Source organism: Embiotoca jacksoni, unplaced genomic scaffold (genome assembly GCF_022577435.1).
Source record: "Embiotoca jacksoni isolate LCO1_2020_lvr unplaced genomic scaffold, fEmbJac1.0.p SCAF_4, whole genome shotgun sequence".
NCBI classification, from domain to species: domain Eukaryota; kingdom Metazoa; phylum Chordata; class Actinopteri; family Embiotocidae; genus Embiotoca; species Embiotoca jacksoni.
The window spans coordinates 18,647,001-18,665,315 of record NW_027185392.1 but is presented as its reverse complement, the minus strand read 5'-3'; the positions used below and the strand labels follow the sequence as shown (position 1 = coordinate 18,665,315).

The following is an 18,315-nucleotide window of genomic DNA, read 5'->3' as shown; positions in this document are numbered from 1 at the left end:
TAACACTGTAAACACCCCGTGTTTTCAACTAAAAGGTCTGGTTATGGAAATGCTTAAATCTTTGTTTGAAATGACGTGAAATATTTGTTACCGTTTAACACTAAAGTTTACAGAGACAAGAATGGACCCTTGAGTAAATAAAAGTGTACAGCATGCAGTTATAGTGCTGCTCTAAATAACTTACTGGTGTCCCATTCAACCACTTCTCCATCTGAGTTGATTAAACCTCCAATTTCTTCATCCTGTTCCTCCTCTTCCTCCTCCTCTCCTGCCCGCAGTCTGACAGTCAAATGGAGGGTTTGGTCGTTTAAGCTTGCAGATGGTATCTTGAGTCCGTGTGACATCAGGTGCTTGTGTTCAGTTGAATCCTACATATAGGACAAAAGCATTTATCTCTGGGCTCCACCAAACAAATCTGACAAGACGGTAATCAATGACACAGTTCTCTGCCCACCTTCATACTCTGATACTCAAAAATAGCAGTTACAAAAAAAAGAAACAGGCCTCATGCAAAAACTATTTTGTATTCATATGCTGCATCATTCTTCCTTTTTATATGACTGTAGTTGGATTCACCGAACACTCTTAACACTCTTAAAAGGTTCACACTGTGAAACTTCAAGTCACGCAATCATATATTAGCAAAAAAAAAAAGAAAAAAAAGAAACATGTTATCAAAGTCAAAAGTGGCAAAAGTGGCACTTTGTCATTTATAGAAAGTACGGCAGCTGCCAACGAGCAGCGCAGTACGGTGACATCACGAAGGAAGGAATGGTTCACGTGGAGTTGCATCTGTGACAAATAAGGTTTCAGTCAGGAGGATGTGATTATCGTGGCGATATTACAGCTGACAGTACAAGATGTTACACTGTTGGTTGTAACAAAGGAGAGAATTTTCCTGCCATTATTTTTCTATAAATGACACAAACAGGTCTGGACCCCAAAACCAATTTTGTTTGATCCTAAAAGAAAATTTTATGTGTAGGAAAATTGTTACCTTGCAGGGCAGCTGGATTTACAGCTTCAGGCATCAGGTTGTGCATTTGTGTCTGAATCTGTGATGTTCAGACCAATCAGAGTCCTTTGAGGACCGAGTGGCGGCATCGGGCGCCATAACAGTTGTTGTATGTTGTGAATGTTTGTTCAAAAACAACAGTGATCCAGTTGACTAGAGATGGTTCATCCAGTCACCTGCCAAGTATTTTTTTTTTTTTAAAGCGCCTGCCTGTTTCCAAACAGTTTCTAAGAACGACATGAGATGGTTCTGTGTAACAAACTTAAAAGGAAATGAGATAAATGCCACTAAATCTCTCAAATCATTCATACGAGCCACTTCAGGTAGGTAGGTTCACACATGAATATTAAAACAGGCTTAACTTGCTGTAAAATCATTCCTCCTGTTGATACTGGACATTAAAGGATCCAACAGCTTACAATGTAAGTGACAAAATCCACTGTTGTCCTTCTGTGTAAAGTTGATCGGGAGTTCAAAAGAAGACTGTTATCATGTTATCATCCCACCACTGAAGCTACACAGATAAACCCGACAGAATTATCAGTTCGTTGATTTTATTGGCCAATCACAGATATATTGGTATCGTATAGATATCGTTCTATATAAATACTTTTTTCAATAGTGCAGAAAAGGATGCTTGGGGTAATTTACAAATTGTTCTATTTTTTTTTTTTTTTCTTCATTCATTTATCATTTTTACATTCCAAGTGAAGTTTATCTTTTCAACACACTGGTTTAAATGTTGACAATTAAGTTCATTGTTAAACTGCAAAACGTCGTGCCTTCATTACATATCTTTGATAACCACATTTTGACTGATATGTCGATATCAGAATTTTTTTACATCCTAATAACGGTATCGGCCGGAATCAGTCAGGCTTTATTTGCAGCACGTTTTGGCACATAATGAGGACTGATTACGTCCTGCAGCCCCCTAACTGAAAACACAACAGGACAGTTGTTAGTTGTTCGTGGCCAGTATGTTTGGGAGGAATGACTACAGCAAGAAAAACCTGCTTCAATGTTTATGTGGTCGCCTGAAGAAAATGTTGAAGTAATCCTTTCAGAGCAAATCTGCACATAGAAGTGGTTCTTGCATGAGGCCCATTGTTAAATGCATTTACAAACAACGAATTTATAAAATGATCCACTTCTATATTACCAGAAAAATAATTACTGATGTGTTCACAGTTTTACAAGTTCTACAAAAACGATATGAACATACGGTTTGGTAAGGTGCTGATCTTTTGGTCTGATGTAGTTCTGCTTCTGTGTGTAAAGATGTGCTCTGGTCTTGGGCGGGACACTCTCCCTCTGCATGTGATCTCTGATGGGACTTCATGTTCCTTGTGTGACTGGGGGTTGTCTCCCGTACTGGACAGGGGACGGGTTTCTCTCCTGAGTTATTGCACTCATGCACGTTTCCTGCCGTGCCACGTATACAGGAAATCTTATGTCTCTCATCACATCCCGCGTGTCCCCGTCGTCCCTCCGAGCCCTGCCCGTAGAGAGCGGCGCCACCACCGGACTCCTCGCAGCATTTACCCACCGAACACACTCCCTGGTGTCTCTTCACTTCACATAAAGCTGAGCTCTCCTTCCCGCACGCTTTGAGGTGGGGAAGACTAGTATTTGCAGAAGTGTCCTCTTTTTCTTCCTCAGTGCTGAAGCTCTCATCTGTGTTTAGTATTAAAAGGCAAAACAAGAGCATGAAAAATCATGACGGAGTCACTGTGCATATGTCATCTACTGAAGTGATGCTGATATTTAAGATTTTCCACTCACGATTTTCACTCACAGTCCAGCCTTCCTCTTCCTCTTTGATGATTACTTGGATCTCTGGTGTCTCACAGTTATAGTCGGGGCTTACTGCTGCTCTCTGTGGCTCCTGATGTGGTGAAGTCTGATCACAGTAGTTTTCATTTAGACTCAGTGACAGCGGATCTTGGAGTTCAGGATCCTATTAAGACATTATCGTTACATCATTGTTACATCATTTATATATCATTTCAATACAGTGACAGCCAGTGTTCATGCATAGACCTTTGGAGGCTCTAATTTTAAAATATTAAGAACCAACATGTGTATACTCAAGCCACAAGCTTTCATAGTCCAAAATAAAAAGAAGTTAAATCCCATAAAATGTTTTTTTTGTGCTCATCCACTGTTTTCGGACCTTATTCTATTGATGCTTAGCTGCTCTGTTTGTCTCATTTGATGGATGTAATTTATTAGTCACTGGATGTGTAATTATCTCAGGTGTTTGATGTCCTGCTGAAGGTTTGTGTGACAGTGTGCAGACGTTCATTAAAATTTTTGTGGTTATTTCTGTTGTGTTCCAAATAGAACTGTAATGATCATTCAATCTTAGTTGATGCCATTATTGATAATTGCAATTAACAATTCAATTGTATTTTCCTGTTAATTGTATGCCTCTATTATAGTATACGCCTATTTATAGTTTAATAATACACATAAACCTTATGAAGAAGAGACATTTATTGGTTGCGTTGAAACTGATTCTCCACCTGTGTGACTTTAAACCGTAACAGAAAGGGCACAAATAGGCCTCTCACAATTATTACATAGTCGCCTGATCACAATTATTTGAGCTTCCCGCGATCATCTTGTGTAATCATTTCCATTTATCTGTACAAAACAGCTGGATGTGGTTGGTAGCCTTTTTTATGGGAGATATTTTGACTTTAACTGGCTCAGCTCCATGAAGTTATAATCACTGTGTGATAATGAAGCTATAAGCAAGGACGAATCTGAAATGGCTGCACGGCATTGAGACATAGCACTAAGGTGAAACATTCACTTTTCAAATCACTACCAGATGAGCTTCCTTCTTCTCCTGCAGCCCATTTACGCCAAATAAAAGCACAGTTAATGATACTTAAATTTTAATGGCAACTGTACAATCAGTTGCCAGTTTATTTGGCACACTTAGCTAAAACTTATTCAACATTCACACCATAAATCCGACATTCATAAAGGTTATAATGTTGAGTTTTTGATGAAACGAGAGATGAAGACTAAATACGAGTATAACACCGCGCAGTTCAACGGCACAACAAACAACAGCCTTAATAATCACAATAAAGTGAATCAATGGCTCTCAGTTTCATTAGCTTAAGAGCAGCGTGCCGAATAAAGAAAGCACGAGTAGGCATGTGCTAAAGACGCAAGAACACAGGCTGGGACAATACAAAAACATCTTAAATGTGAAAGTGTGCTGCTTTTCATTGTCTTACATGATTGTTAATAGAAAAGAAGACATCTGCAGAGAGCTCTCCGAGATTCAGGATGTTATAATAATCAGTAAATGAACTGATGATAGTAATAATAATAATAATAATCTTTAAAACCAAGTTACACAAGTATTTGTTGTTATTGATATTATATTCTGTGTCTCTGTGTTTAGCGCTGCAGTTGCCTCATATCTCCTTCATTACTGTATATCTCACTAGACAGTATAACGCATGTAGTCTGATTTAATCTATATGTATACTCAACCCAGCACCTTGAAGTACAATACAGCATGCAATATTACCTACTTGCGCTTGTGTATTACTGAGGCGCTGTCTTTGAACAGCTCATTAATGTATTAGGGTTTGTACTACGGTCATACAATCCTTGAGTTTGGCTCCCAGTCTCGTGACATAACCGGATATTTGTATGCGTATTGTTCCGAGGTTAAATTTGTATTGTGTTGTTTGTTTGTCATCAAGTCAACACGTGCTGTGTAAATACTTCACTTCGTTGAGATCGGGCTTTATTTACTGTATATTTATACCTGACCATTCACGTGCGCCCTCTCAGTGGACCTGCACAAACAAGTGACACCAACACAATAACACAACTTATCTGTTATGCTCCGTTAGCTGACATGTATATATTATATATATATATATATATATATTTTTTTTTTTTTTTTTTCTTCTTCACTAATACATTTAGGAAACAGAACAAGTTGCACCGGCTCCCCGTCGGTCCAGATGCAGTGAAGAAATCATGGGACTTGTATACGTGTGCTAATTAATGCAAAGCTGGTTTGTTTCACAACAATCACCACCTGCAAACCAGCGACGCTTTGAAGCCATTAGGACAACATGAGTTAGATGCACGAGCGTTCACATTTAAAACCGGTGTCACGACAGTCAACCAAACACCGAGCGAGGTATTTCTTATTTGTCTGCATGCCAGGGTACCAAACTGCATCTACCGAGCTAGTTCACTGTAACAGTTGAGCTACATCCAAACAACGGCCAGCTGTGCAATAAGAGCCCTGATGGCAGCTACGTTACCTCAAACATAGTGCGAGGTGGGTGAAGGGTGTCATAAGAAAAGCAGGATGTGATAAGTGAAGCTAAGTTGTCGCGTTATTCCGGGTGATGGCAGCTGGCATGAACTAACCCTACAGCCTGTGCTGGCCTAACTGAGTTGCGCCACCACTTCTTCTTCTTCTTCTTCTTCTTCTTTTTTTTCTTCTCCCCCAACAGCAGCCCGTCTTCTTCTTCTACTCCGCCACCCGCCTCCTCCCCTCGTTCTTCTTCGAGGTTTTACGGTAGTTCGGGATCCTGTATTACTGCCTCCTTCTGGTTTCACTTTTTTTTTTTTTTTTTTTTAAAGCACATCAATGATGACTTTAACTTCATCCATGTTAGACGCGTGTTTCCAGAGGTCTCCCTCAGTGAAGGTGATTTTTAACACGGGCCTACTCGCCCTCTTTTCACAGCTGTGTGATATTTGTTTTTCTTTCCTCTGTATATTTTCTGTATGATACAAAAAATACACTCTGCTGTGTCTCTTTCATGACCCCGATCACAATGACGGATGGTCGTGATCTCATAATGAAATGAATACTTGTTGTCTGTTTTAACCTGAAACGAGTGTAGATATCTTTAAAGTTGTACTTCGTTATCCAATACTGTTGACACTCTTGATTTGTTTACTACTTTGCCACAAAATTTATAGCACTGAATTATTTACTGCTATTTTATTGCTTTTCTATTGTTCTATTATTATAATTATTGCTTCTGTATGCTGCTGTAGCGAAAAAAAAATTCCCTCGGGGATTAATAAAGTAACTACCTAACCTAACCTAACCTAACCTAACCTAACCTATTTTACTTTTAAGACCATCTCAACATGTCGCCTGAATTTCTCTTAAGTGGAACAGTTTCAAAAACTCTGTTTCTACTTTATATGGTTGATAAATGAGGAAAGAAAACCTCATCACCCACTTCTGAAAATGAAATCACTTTGATTCCATTCTTAAAAAACACACAGTAAAAAAAAAACTGCTTCTCAAATTGAAAAAAACAATCTGAAAATTAAACAAGTAAAATTAAGATAGGACGAGCAATCAAACATGAAAAAAAAAAATCAAATTTGAAGTATGTAGTGGAGATTAAATTTCAAAATTAGGTGTTTTCTGCATGTATGATTCAAATTGTATTGGCCATAACTGGCTTCCATAGAGGACCACATACTCTGTGGCAAATAAAATTCGAAAGTAAAATTGCATAAATATAAGCATCAAAATACATTTTAAGCACTAGAAGTCAATATCCCAGCTTGCAGTTTTAATTTTTTTTCCTCGTTTCATGTCTCCAGCAGGGGGCGCTATGACTGAGCGAATATTACCATACAGGTGTCTTCAGGGCAGGACTGTTATCAAAGATGTAATGTTTGAGGAAGACTGGAATATGTCCATAAAAGTTACAGCAACTTGTAGTTTCATGACAAGACGCTCAAAATGGCCACCACGCCACGGGCGATGGACAAAAACTAATTAATGATGCCAAGAGACTTTTTTGTACATCTCGGTGTGATACACATGTCCAACGAATTTGGTGCATGTAGGTGAAACTAGGTGCCGGGGCTGCAGTTTAGGGTACTAGCGAGCCGTTTGGCCACGCCCACTCGCAAAACACATATCAGATGTATAGTCTCACCACGCCGGATGTATGTGCCACTTTTCATGAGGTTTCAAGCATCCTTTGACCTTAAACATCGACTTCCTGTGTCACAGCGAAACATCAAACTTTGCCGCATCGCCGACGCTCTTTGACAAAGTCGAACAAAATTCTCGATATATCATCGACTACATGTTTAGGTTATTCTGACCCAAATGTAGGTTCATGAGATCAACCAGCTCCATGTGAAAGTATGAAAAGTGTCATTTCCAGTTGCCACCAGGGGGCGCTATGACTATGAGTGAATTTTACCATACAGGTGTCTTCAGGGTGGGGCTGTTATCATACCTGTGATGTTTGGAGAAGGTCGGTCCATGTACATAAGATTTACAGCAACTTGTAGTTTCATGGCGAGACACTCAAAATGGCCACCACGCCACGGCCACACCCATCGACGAAAACAAATTATTTTGATAACTTTACATCCCAAACATGTTAAGAGTGAACTGACTCAATTTCAAGTTGGTCCGACAAAATCTCCAGGAGGAGTTTGACAAAGTACAACATGTGTGAATCGCCAAAAATGGCAACTAAATTCAAAATGGCGGACTTCCTGTTGAGTTGACGTAATGGTGCAACAAAACATCTGTGTACATCTCGGTGTGACACACGTGTCTACCGATTTTAGGGCATCTGTGTAGGGCATCTGCGAACCATTTGGCCACGCCCACTCGTGACTCCACTAAAATAAAAAAATGTTCGCAGGGAGACGTGTGTGTACCAACTTTCATAAGTTTTTGAATATGATAAAGCCTAAAAAAAAAAATAAAAAAAAAATAAATAAAAATCCAGTTCTTTGCGGAGAAAAATAAGGAACGAAAAGAATAATAATTCCTTGGATAACAATAGGGCTTTCTGACCATCGGTGCTCGGGCCCAAATTACTGATGCATCAAGAAGTAAAAGTTGTGGTTACTTTGAATTACTTTACATACCCTACTGTTTAATTTATAATACATCATAATTCACCAGGGGATTATATCCATTATTATTAATCTGAATCTGCAGAAACTAACCTAGATGAGTCACAAAATACACTTCCCTCTGAAATGCAGTGAAGCAGAAGTGTTAAATGAATCGCGGGCACAGGTACATGTTCAAAGTTACTGTCTGATGTGTGTCACTGAAAGCCTCCAGTCTCTGGTCTCGACGTGTTCACGTCGAGCCTCCGTGTGCAAGTCGACAGGTTAATGTGACTGAGGAGCCGTACGTCGGCTCGGGAGCTTCATCAGCAGGATCACACGTGAACTTTGAACCGAGGCAGCTTTTAAAAGCCACTGAAGGAAGTCACCGCACCTGCTATTTACTGCTATTTTATTGCTTTTCTATTATTCTATTCTATTCTATTCTATTATTTTATTTTATTTTATTTTATTCTATTCTATTATTCTATTATTATCTTATTGCTTCTGTATGCTGCTGTAGCGAAAAAAATTTCCCCTCGGGGATTAATAAATGAAATACCTACCTACCTACCTACCTACCTACCTACGGCTCCTCATCAGTCCAGATAGGTGAGCGCGTGACCGGTGACTACGCATTAACAGGTGCCCGCGCGTGACGCGCGTGACGTGCGCGCGCACGTACCTGCGTGCGTGCGTAGGGGGGGGCTTTCCACCGCAGGAGTCATGGCGACAACTACTTGAGCATAAATGTGTCTGTTTGGACGTTTTTTCTGTCGGAGTTGAACGGACGAGCCGAAGCCCGCAGCCCAGTTAGCCGGATTGGTCATGTCGTCCTGCGGCCGGTCGCCCGTCGCGGAGCAGTCCTGAGGAGAGGAACCACCGGGGTCAGTCCGTGGACGACGTCGATGAGCAGTTACCGTCCTTAACTTAGCAGGCGTAACTCCGCTCGTAGTGTGAGCGATGGTTGAAGTATCATCAGCAGGCCGACGAGCATATCGGCCGGTCAGCTGAAGGCGGAACATTTCACTCCGTACTGTCCGTGAAGTGTTTCTGCTGCTTTACAGGACACGTTGTTGTTGTTGTTGTTGTTGTTGTTTCTGACGTAGCTCGGAGCTAACCACCAGCTAGCTGGTTAGAGAGTACAGCTGACGTGCAAAAACCAGGATGTGATGATCTCGCGTCACCTGCTCTAAAGTGTCTTGTCTAACATAATTGATTTGTTCCGGTTTCAAAATGTGGTTTCTGAGGTGCTCACCGTTTGTTGTTTAGCTACTAAATTAACACGATACGAACCCTATTTATTAAATCCACAACGCTTCGACTACTTTAAAACTCAACACAATTTTGTCATCTGCCTCTACGTGCTTAAATGGACTTTTTTTTCCCCCAGCTGGAGATGACTGTCAATGTCACAATACTAAAGGATTTTAGCTGTCCTGCCGTAATTGATGCACAGTACAGTTTACATTGATGCTGGCCATTTTAATTCATATTATAGATGTATAGGTGTTAGTTTTCATTCATTTACCTATGGCATGAAAGTCACACAGTACACTTGAGTTGTCAGATCCATCGCAGGGATCATTAAGGCTTTGTTGATTTTTATTAGATCCAAATTATATTAAATGAAAATGGCTCCATGTTCAGGAACCTGTTCCTCCAATGTGAGGATTATCTGCATGTCTCCATTTTGTACCATAAACTGGGTTTGGACTGATATTTGAAGATGTTGCCTCGGGCTCTGGGAAACTTTGGTTGCTGTTGATAACAATCTTTTTTTTTCATTTTCTAAATTAAGCCTGGGGTTGATTAATCAAAAACACAACTGATAGGTAAATAGCAAATACAATCAGTAGTCGTTGCCCTAAACTGTAATGACATGCAGTAATATAGTATAATGCAAACATGATGTTACACAACTCTGAAAGGTTTCAGGAGTTTGCTGATATGATCATTGTGTAAAGAAAAGACTGGAAGCCAATCAATTGACGGAGCAGTACACAAATACACAACAGTGTGGTTTGGGAACTAGAAAAAGTTGTGATGTTAGATATATATGTAAAAGGTAATACAAAGGGATAGAACCTAGAAAAAAAAAAAAGCCTCAAATCAACCATTGTCTCTGTTTCTTTAGAGACTGCACCAATATGTTACTTTATCCTTAAAATAAAAAATGTTTGTCATTTAGTGCTTCCTTGGTAACCTTTGTTTCTCCTCCCCTTCAGACCCAGACATGATCCACCAGATGGAGTGGGATTCAGGAGAAGACGGTCCTGCAGCAGTCATGGACGAGCCCGTTAACTTCACCGAATCTCCTCAGTCAACGCCAACAACGAGCAGCATCTCGGAGCATGAGTTCTCGTGTCACTGTTGCTACGACATCTTGGTCAATCCCACCACTTTGACCTGTGGCCACAACTTCTGCCGCCACTGTCTGGCTCTGTGGTGGGAGTCTTCACACAAGAAAGAGTGCCCAGAGTGCCGGGAGAAGTGGGAAGGCTTTCCTAAAATCAACATACTGCTGAGGTATGCTTCTCACCGCCACGCCATATCAGTGGGTGAATGTTTGATTTTCTGGCAGCAGCATTCACTTTCCTTGCAGGTACAGTAAAGAACTACTGACAACCTCAGAGTTAAAATACCAGAGATATTTTTGTGATAACCGAGTATTGTTGCAAACCAGAGCCTTAGTTTGGTGTAAGATGTTTTTCTACAAACCCTTTTACTTAAACCTGCAGCGTGGACCTTTTGTCTCTCCCTTGTGCCAGTGAGAGTAATTACAAAAGCCCTGTCGACACATGCTTATGTCCCAGGCTGTAGCCTACTGTGTCACTACCGTTGCAGCTGTAATATAGGTGATGAATTGTTTTGAGCGTCACACACACACACACACACACACACACACACACACACACACACACACACACACACAAAATGACTCGCTTCACTGTCAAGAGTTTTATCAATTTGGTCCGATAGCATTTGGAAAGTTCAGAAGAGCCATATGATTATTTTATTTTATCCTCATTCAAGTTAGCATAGAGTTAGACTGTAAGTTAGCCAGCTCACCTGGTGTAAACCTAATTTTAAGAGACTAATACCACAGGAAGGATGGTTCCTGATTTAGTAATAGTACGCACACAGCAAAGTGGTAGTTTCTCATTTTCTCTGTCGTCTGCAGAGGAACCGACTTTTGAATCCAACAAACAAAATGCTTCACAGTTCTTAGGGGGGTTTTTTGTGTCAAAAATGTGGTGAATGTTACACTTGAAATATCGCGAAGCATCAGCTACACAAACGTGTTGTATCACATCAAGACGACGACTTCTTCACACTTCACAAATGTGAAAAAGTTTCATCAGAATGACCCTAAATTTTCTTTAGCGTGACTGTGAAAGGACCGTTTCCCTCAATGTGCTCCCCTGACACAAGACAGCTCGAGCTGTCAACTGATGCTAAAAGTAAATCCAAGAGACATTCCCAATACCTTCACCACCCTGTTTTTGTGGTGTTGTTGTAAATGCCACGTTTATCTAATAATTTGATGTGATGTCATCGTCCTTTTCTTCTCAGGGATGCGACGGACAAGCTTTTCAGTGAGGTTGTACAGCGGAGGAGAGCAGAAATCCAGGCAAACCCCAAAATCTCCAGGAGCCTCTTGGCCTTCCAGAGGTACTTGCATCTCCGGTACAACTTCTGTTTCGGTGTAAAATTTTGAAAGACCATGTCAAATTGATATTTTCTGAAAAAGAGCAGCAGACTAATTAAGACTCGGAATTCTTTTAAGACTGTCAAACTTATCGTGGACACTTAAAACACGACGCTCACCTCACACATGATGTAACTCAACGGCCGACAGTTCGATCAGAGATTTCGGTGTGTAATGCCAGCAGGGACTAATGTAGGCCGTAGCCTCACGGTTAGAGGAGGAGCAGGCTGCTGACATCTCGTCAACGCATCTTCAAACTTGGAATCTTGGCACCATTTAAGGCAGTTCGTCAAACCTTTTTTCCGGAGCTGTCAATAGATTTATGCAAAACCTGTAAAAAGACTTTTGATGTGTAAACTTGCTCAAGTTCCCCACTGACAACAATTAACTAATCTATGCTAACTTTGTGTTTTGAAGCAAAGGGGTCCGCTTTCACCTCATGTCTTGTCTTCATCTTCCTCTTCCTCATCTTAGATATGGTGACAACTTGGGCAGATCCAGGACAAACCAGCACAAAGGAGCAGGCTTCTTTTTCTCTGGAGTCCTATCTGCGCTCACATGTGTGGCTGTAAGTAGTAACAGAGAGCTCTTTTCTTTTTTTTTTTAGCTTCATCCTTTCAGAAGAATCTGAGTTTCTCTTTTAATTGGGTGATGGATTGATTTATTGATAAGGCCCATAGTAATCCAAGGGATAAGATGTTGGAGTAAGAACACTTCAGATCTAACGTAACCCGAGTTAAAAGGTGTGATGAATAATGTCTCACCAAATATTTCCTTGTGTGTTGACTCCATGATCCTTCTCTGGAGAAAATTACTGTGAAACTGAATGATTTTTACTTCCTGTCACACTTAAACTGTTTGTTCTGTTTATAGCGTTGAAATAATTTGATTTACTTTAGGGACGACTGTGATTTTAGATCATTGCATCTTTTCACCAAAGTGATTTTAACAGCAAAAGTATGTAATAACCGAAGGTTACTGAAGGGGTCATATGATGTCAGCAGACCATGTTTATTTTGTCCATGTGGCACCCGGGAGCAATGTTACTGTCTATTTTGCTGTGTGTGTGTGTGTGTGTGTGTGTGTGTGTGTGTGTGTGTGTGTGTGTGTGTGTGTGTGTGTGTGTGTGTGTGTGTGCTGCTGGCAGCATGTAAATAGATTACAGCATGGTTCTGTTTCTACTGCCAGTACATGGGTGTCATGGTCGAGTCAGGTCATTTCAGTAGAGATGGGCCTTGGCCTGCATGCAAAGCTGTGGGTTTAGTTTTTTTTGTTTTCCTCTGCTGACTTTCACAGAAATATAACATTGCCTGCAAACTGCAATGCATACAGTTTTATTATTAGTAACAGATGAATGATGCTTTATCATAATCTGTCATCATAATGGGGAAAAAAAAACTAGGAAAGTAAGCCCCAGAATGAACATACATGGACACTGGGCTTTAATTGAATCAGCATTTACATGAATGCACCTTTCTGACCCTCTAAAGTTTGGGTCCCTTTCTCTCCAGACTTAGTTTCACACTTCTGTTACGCTTTCATTTATAAGCCTCTAAAGATGTTTTAGATTCCCTTTTACAAATTTACCATGTGAATATATGGATCTGATAACACTCCATTAAGTATTGTTTCCGGACCTCAAGCTTATATTAAATGTACTGAAGCAGCTTTTAACCAATCAGCATTGACCACGATGAACCATAAGTTGTGTGGCGAAACTCTACCACCACTGTCATTGTTGGAACTACTTCCACGTCATTGCATTTAGCCCCTCCCACTGGTCTCTGATTGGTCCGCCGCTCAGAGCCGCTGAGCAAACCTTCATGTGAACAGGGAAGATACAATAGATTAATTCACTTCATTTGATCATTTTAACTTCATACAAAAGATATATCACAAGTTTACACTTAATTTACTGAGAAGGACGTCAGGTTATTGGTTGTTTTTTTTTTCAGGTAAAATGTCATATTGAGAAAAACTTCTTAAATAATGTACTTTTTCTTTGTTTTGCAATGACCTTGTTGTTTATTTGTGTCAACAAATGACACAAATAAATAGTGGTTTAACTAACCTAGACTTCTGCGTGCTTGTGTCCAGGCTTGTTAACATGCAGTAACTAATGGAAACAAGAAGGGTGACGTAGCTGCAGGTTTCAGTGAAACACAGACATGGTAGTGACATCTAGTGAAGATGTGTGGTTACTGCAGGACACAGAAACTAAATGTAATAGAACCCTCAGCTGTAAACTCCCACTGTGGGGATCAGTGTGGCCTATGTAAACCTGTTAATCTCCAACAACAGCTTCGTGGAATCTTTTCTTTGCAAACAAATACAACGGTTGCATTGTGGTGTAATACATGTCGCGTTCTCTGGACTTCATCTGTTTGTGTCTCCGTGTTTCCAGGTGATGATTCTGGTGTATCACTGGAGCGGCGGCGTGACGGAACAAAACGAGCTGTTGATCAGTAAGCCCGTGTCTCACTGGACACCGGAGGAGGTCGTGTCCTGGCTGGAACATCTGGGGCCGTGGGCACAGCTGTACAAGGTGCCCTTCCTGCAGGAGAACGTCAATGGAAGGTGGATGAATTATAGTTGTTTTATTAGTGCCCTGAATATTGAGATGCTGACACGTTTTCATCCTGGAAAGTGAAAATCGGACTAAATCTTCGATACTCATGTTGTGGCTCGTTACCACTCACATTACATGGCGTTTGTTTCGGTGCTTCAGGCTCCTGTTGATGCTGGGGGATGAGGAGTTGTTGAAGTCTCCTTACAGCATTGAAAATCCGGCTCACAGACGAGCTGTTCTGGCTGAACTGGACAGAGTTAAAGCGCTGGGAGTGAAGCCTCCTCAGAACCTCTGGGAATACAAGGTAAGTCGCCTGCTTTTACAACCAATGATTGCAGAAATGTGTCCTCGTGTGTTTAACTTCACATGCTGGTGTTCAGTACTTTTTTGTGTCTTTAGATCAGTTTAAATGGTGCATTTAGTTTTCCTGCTACAGTAGTTTATACTATGTACTCCTAATCTATTTTTTAAGGATGTACCCTATGCTTTTTGTACCACAGTTCCCACATTTAAGAAAATACTCCACAGTTAAGATTTTAAGAACGGAGTCTCCAGCTAGTCTTGAATTGTCCTCTTCCTCTTTCTGTCCTTCTCTGCCAGGTGGCTAACGCTGGGAAGTCTCTGTTCCTGCTGTACGCACTGAAGCGTTCCCCTCGTCTCACAATCTTTTATCTGTATCTGTTCGACTACTCCGAGACCTTCCTGCCCTTCCTGCACACGTGCTGTCCGGCCATCACGCACATCGACCAGTCGGTGGAGAGCAGATTCCTCGACACACAGGTGACACTCGGCAAAAGCCCAACAGACCTGCAGCAAACAGAAACGTCAGTTATTTCAGAGTAACGAGTTAATAGTTAAACATTTGCACATGAGGCTATGTGACGCTTACTATTTGAGGGGATTTATTTATTCTGCTTGTTTTAGTCTAAAATGTATGTTTTAAGGCCAATACAGGTGCTGCATCCAGGGGCTCTTCCCAAGTGCTCCAGACACATGGATCCACTGTGAAAGAGAAAAGTTGGATTAAATGATTTAACCAATTTTTAAAGAGGTATCCTACTGAAAGTGATGGGTGATGATTCAGACTTTTTCTTTTATTTAAACTGTGATTGTTGATCTATACACATTTACACCAAACAAAAACAACATCAAAACCACAGACTGTAGAGGTGAATAACATTTGATTATCTCATTACCATGGCAACCGTCAGGCAGCAAGTGAACAGTCAGCTCTTGGAGGTTTCATGTGCTTGCAGCAGGAAAAATAGGCGTAAGGATCTGAATGACTTTGACAAGGGCCACATTGTGATGTCTAGAGCATCTCCATAGCTGCGGGTCTTGTGGTGCGTTCCCAGTATGCAGTTGTTTCTAACCAAAGGTGTCCAAAGAAGGACAACCGTGACCGAATTAAGGGCCCCCAAGGCTAACTGGTGCACGTGGGAATCGGAGGCTGGTCCCACAGAAGAGACTTGGAATTTATGTGGATGTTACTTCAGGATATGTGTCACACATACCTAAAGATCGATGCAGACCACATACACTCCTTAATGACAGCGATATCACCTGATGGCAGTGGGCTCCTTCAGCAGGATGAAGCTCTCTGTCACACTACAAAAGTTACTGAGGGTTTTTGTAAGGAACATGACAAAGAGGATATGGTGCTGTTGTTCTCCGGTCTCACCAGATCTCTATATCTCATGTTTTGTTCTGTGTGTTTGTTAGGTGGAGCCCAGCTGGCGACAGTGGGCAGAGTTCCTGGTAAAGTACTGCCTGCTTCCGTACCAGCTGATTGCGGAGTTTGCGTGGGACTGGTTGGCCGTCCACTACTGGACATCCCGCTTCATCATCGTCAACGCCATGCTGCTGTCTGTGCTGGAAGGATGCGCACTGTGGAGACTCTGGACAAGAGCCAGGATCAGGTAGACACAGTACTCACCAGGGTGGCTGCTCTTTATCTGTCCTTTGTGTCTTCGTTACACAGAAACACATCTTGTGTTACATGACTGGACGCAAACAGCTTGTAGCCTGTAACGGTGTAACGTTTGTGTCATTTACCATAATTATGACTTTAAATGTTCAAATGCTGGCATGCATAAGAAAAAGTAAAAATGATTGAGTAATGTTCCATCGTAGGACTCCGACTGGTTTACTCTCAAGAAATAAACAAATCAAATAAAAAGTCTATTAAGACAACTGCAACATACTCCTGATTAATTGAACACTTTCCAGTTGACTGCAGGAAGCAGAACAAACTACATGTTGCTGAACCAGAACATTGGCTGTTTATTTAAACTCCCGTCTTGCTGTGTTCATGTAACGCCGCGTTCACGGTGTCGCACTCGACCTGGAGCTGGATGTGGGATCCCCTCTAGATTCATGCCTCAATGGATTTCCAAGAAGAGTTCAGTGGAAACAGCAGCAGCTGCATATGAAGCTCATCACACCAGCTCACTAATCTTCTCCTTCCTCCGTCTGCAGGACTCTGCCGCAGAAGATGTGGAACCACTTGTGGAAGGTGCTTTCTCAGGGATTCGCCTTCGCCCTGCTGTGGCCTTTTGTCCCCCAGTTTGTGTGCAACTGCCTCTTCTACTGGGCCCTCTACTTCAGTCCCATCATTAATATTGACCTGGTGGTGCAGCAGCTAATGCACCCTGAGACGCAGGCGCTGTGACGGACGACCTGATTAAAAGCTCTAAAGTTCACCGCAAATAAAATATTCAGAACTGAGTCCGGCTGCTAAAGAGAGAGGTTCATTTAGAGCAGTGAATTCCCAGGAGAACGGCTTTGTTTGCTCATGGAAAGGAGGTGTTCTCGCTTCCTGTCTCGTCTTTCTGCTGGATGGTTGCCAGTCTGAGCAACAGAGTGCGCGGAGGAGCGATTGTAGGAGAAACAAAAACCAACGAGATGAGAAGCAGATGATGTTTCTGAGTTGCATTGATCACTGCAGTGATCTGTCTGCATCCACAGTGCTTTCACAAACCACAATGCCTAAATTATGGGCAGTTATGCAAATGGCAAGTCGTGTTTGAACTCTGGTGGGATTAGCTGTCAGCTTCGTAGCACTGAAAACAATGACTGGTGAGTTGTTTATGACCTGGCTACTGAGGGTGGAGCAAAAGTTGGAATACACTCATTTCTGTTTGACTTCTGCTATCAAATGTCTACTTGGCATGTAATTCAGTTAGTTAAATGAGCAGCTTCTGCTTCAGGAGTATCTGTTTGAATGAAGCAGTATTATAGTTGTATATAAATCCTGATTATTCAACATAACTTTTGATGCCTTCCCTGCGTCTCCAGTGTAGCTCTGGCTGTGACCTCTGCTACAGAGCTGTCTGAAAATGCACTCTCATCAGGTTTGTTAGCACGATTGAAACGTGTCAGATGTTGGAGTTCAATGTCCGGCAGTCTGTTCGGACCCTCAGGCTTTTACGCACGTTCAAAGGAAAACTTAAATGTTTAACACCGAAGTTTGTTCCAGGAGTTCCAACATTTGCTTTCACAAAATATGTGGCACTTAGAAATATAACTTTTGTTCTTAAAAATTGCTGAGATGCTAATACAGATTCATTTTTATGATTTTAAGGAGAAGCTGTTGTTGTTTTTTGTATTTGCTTGTACTGCTGACAAATATTGTGTTGCACAATTGTTTTTTATTCTTCAGAAATATTTTCTTCGCAGTATGTTTTTCCATTTGAAAGGTGGACTGAGCTAATCAAAGATTCGATTATTTTTTACATTCGTTCATTTGCACTTAAAAATCCTACACTGTGATTTTGTTCTTGTGTTCTCTAATGGCAAAAAAAATAAAGTTTTCTAAATACTGTCATCCTGCCTTATGAATTGTCTGGAGGCTTCAAAATATGAAATATTAATACATATAATATGAACCATCAATAATAAGAAGTGACGTGTAAGTTTTAAAAGAGCTTCAGTAGATGATAACAGTGAATAACAAGTCCATATTTTAGTTTGGATAAATAAACTAATACTAATACTGCATGGATGTTATAAACCTTTTATAAATAGGCCTGCTGCCTCATCAGATAGTGGAACCGATATTTCTAATCGATAATTTGATAGCGTTACAGTGACGTCACATTTGTTTTGACATACGTGTCTCGGTTTTAGTTGATT

General features: G+C 41.0%; 2 protein-coding genes across 2 annotated transcripts in view; one reads left to right on the top strand and one right to left on the bottom strand.

The window, feature by feature from the left end:
• LOC138208728 (zinc finger protein 91-like) overlaps positions 1 to 6,249 on the bottom strand; it is a 29,474-nt gene extending 23,225 nt beyond the window's left edge. Inside the window, exons 1-4 of the mRNA XM_069166810.1 lie at positions 5,326 to 6,249; positions 2,801 to 2,975; positions 2,241 to 2,692; positions 185 to 368 (exon numbers count right to left, since the gene is read on the bottom strand). Of these exons, the coding sequence (XP_069022911.1) occupies positions 185 to 368; positions 2,241 to 2,692; positions 2,801 to 2,975; positions 5,326 to 5,334 (820 nt within the window). The 5' untranslated portion in view covers positions 5,335 to 6,249. The remainder of the gene's footprint in view (positions 1 to 184; positions 369 to 2,240; positions 2,693 to 2,800; positions 2,976 to 5,325) is intronic.
• A 2,357-nt stretch (positions 6,250 to 8,606) lies between these two features.
• Positions 8,607 to 18,007, top strand: LOC138209654 (bifunctional apoptosis regulator-like). The gene is made up of 9 exons (XM_069168379.1): positions 8,607 to 8,787; positions 10,129 to 10,429; positions 11,477 to 11,575; positions 12,087 to 12,180; positions 14,017 to 14,189; positions 14,341 to 14,485; positions 14,782 to 14,961; positions 15,904 to 16,100; positions 16,660 to 18,007. The coding sequence occupies exons 2-9, from the start codon at positions 10,137 to 10,139 to the stop codon at positions 16,850 to 16,852; spliced, it is 1,374 nt and encodes a 457-aa protein (XP_069024480.1). The 5' UTR covers positions 8,607 to 8,787; positions 10,129 to 10,136; the 3' UTR covers positions 16,853 to 18,007.
• Positions 18,008 to 18,315: the final 308 nt, after the last annotated feature.

Bases quoted from the DNA above. Each gene is read 5' to 3' on its own strand.
- LOC138209654 (XM_069168379.1), top strand. From the start codon at position 10,137: ATGATCCACCAGATGGAGTGGGATTCAGGAGAAGACGGTCCTGCAGCA. The intron at 14,190-14,340 runs GTGGATGAATTA...TCGGTGCTTCAG, and splicing joins CAGGAGAACGTCAATGGAAG to GCTCCTGTTGATGCTGGGGG. The intron at 14,962-15,903 runs GTGACACTCGGC...TGTGTTTGTTAG, and splicing joins GCAGATTCCTCGACACACAG to GTGGAGCCCAGCTGGCGACA.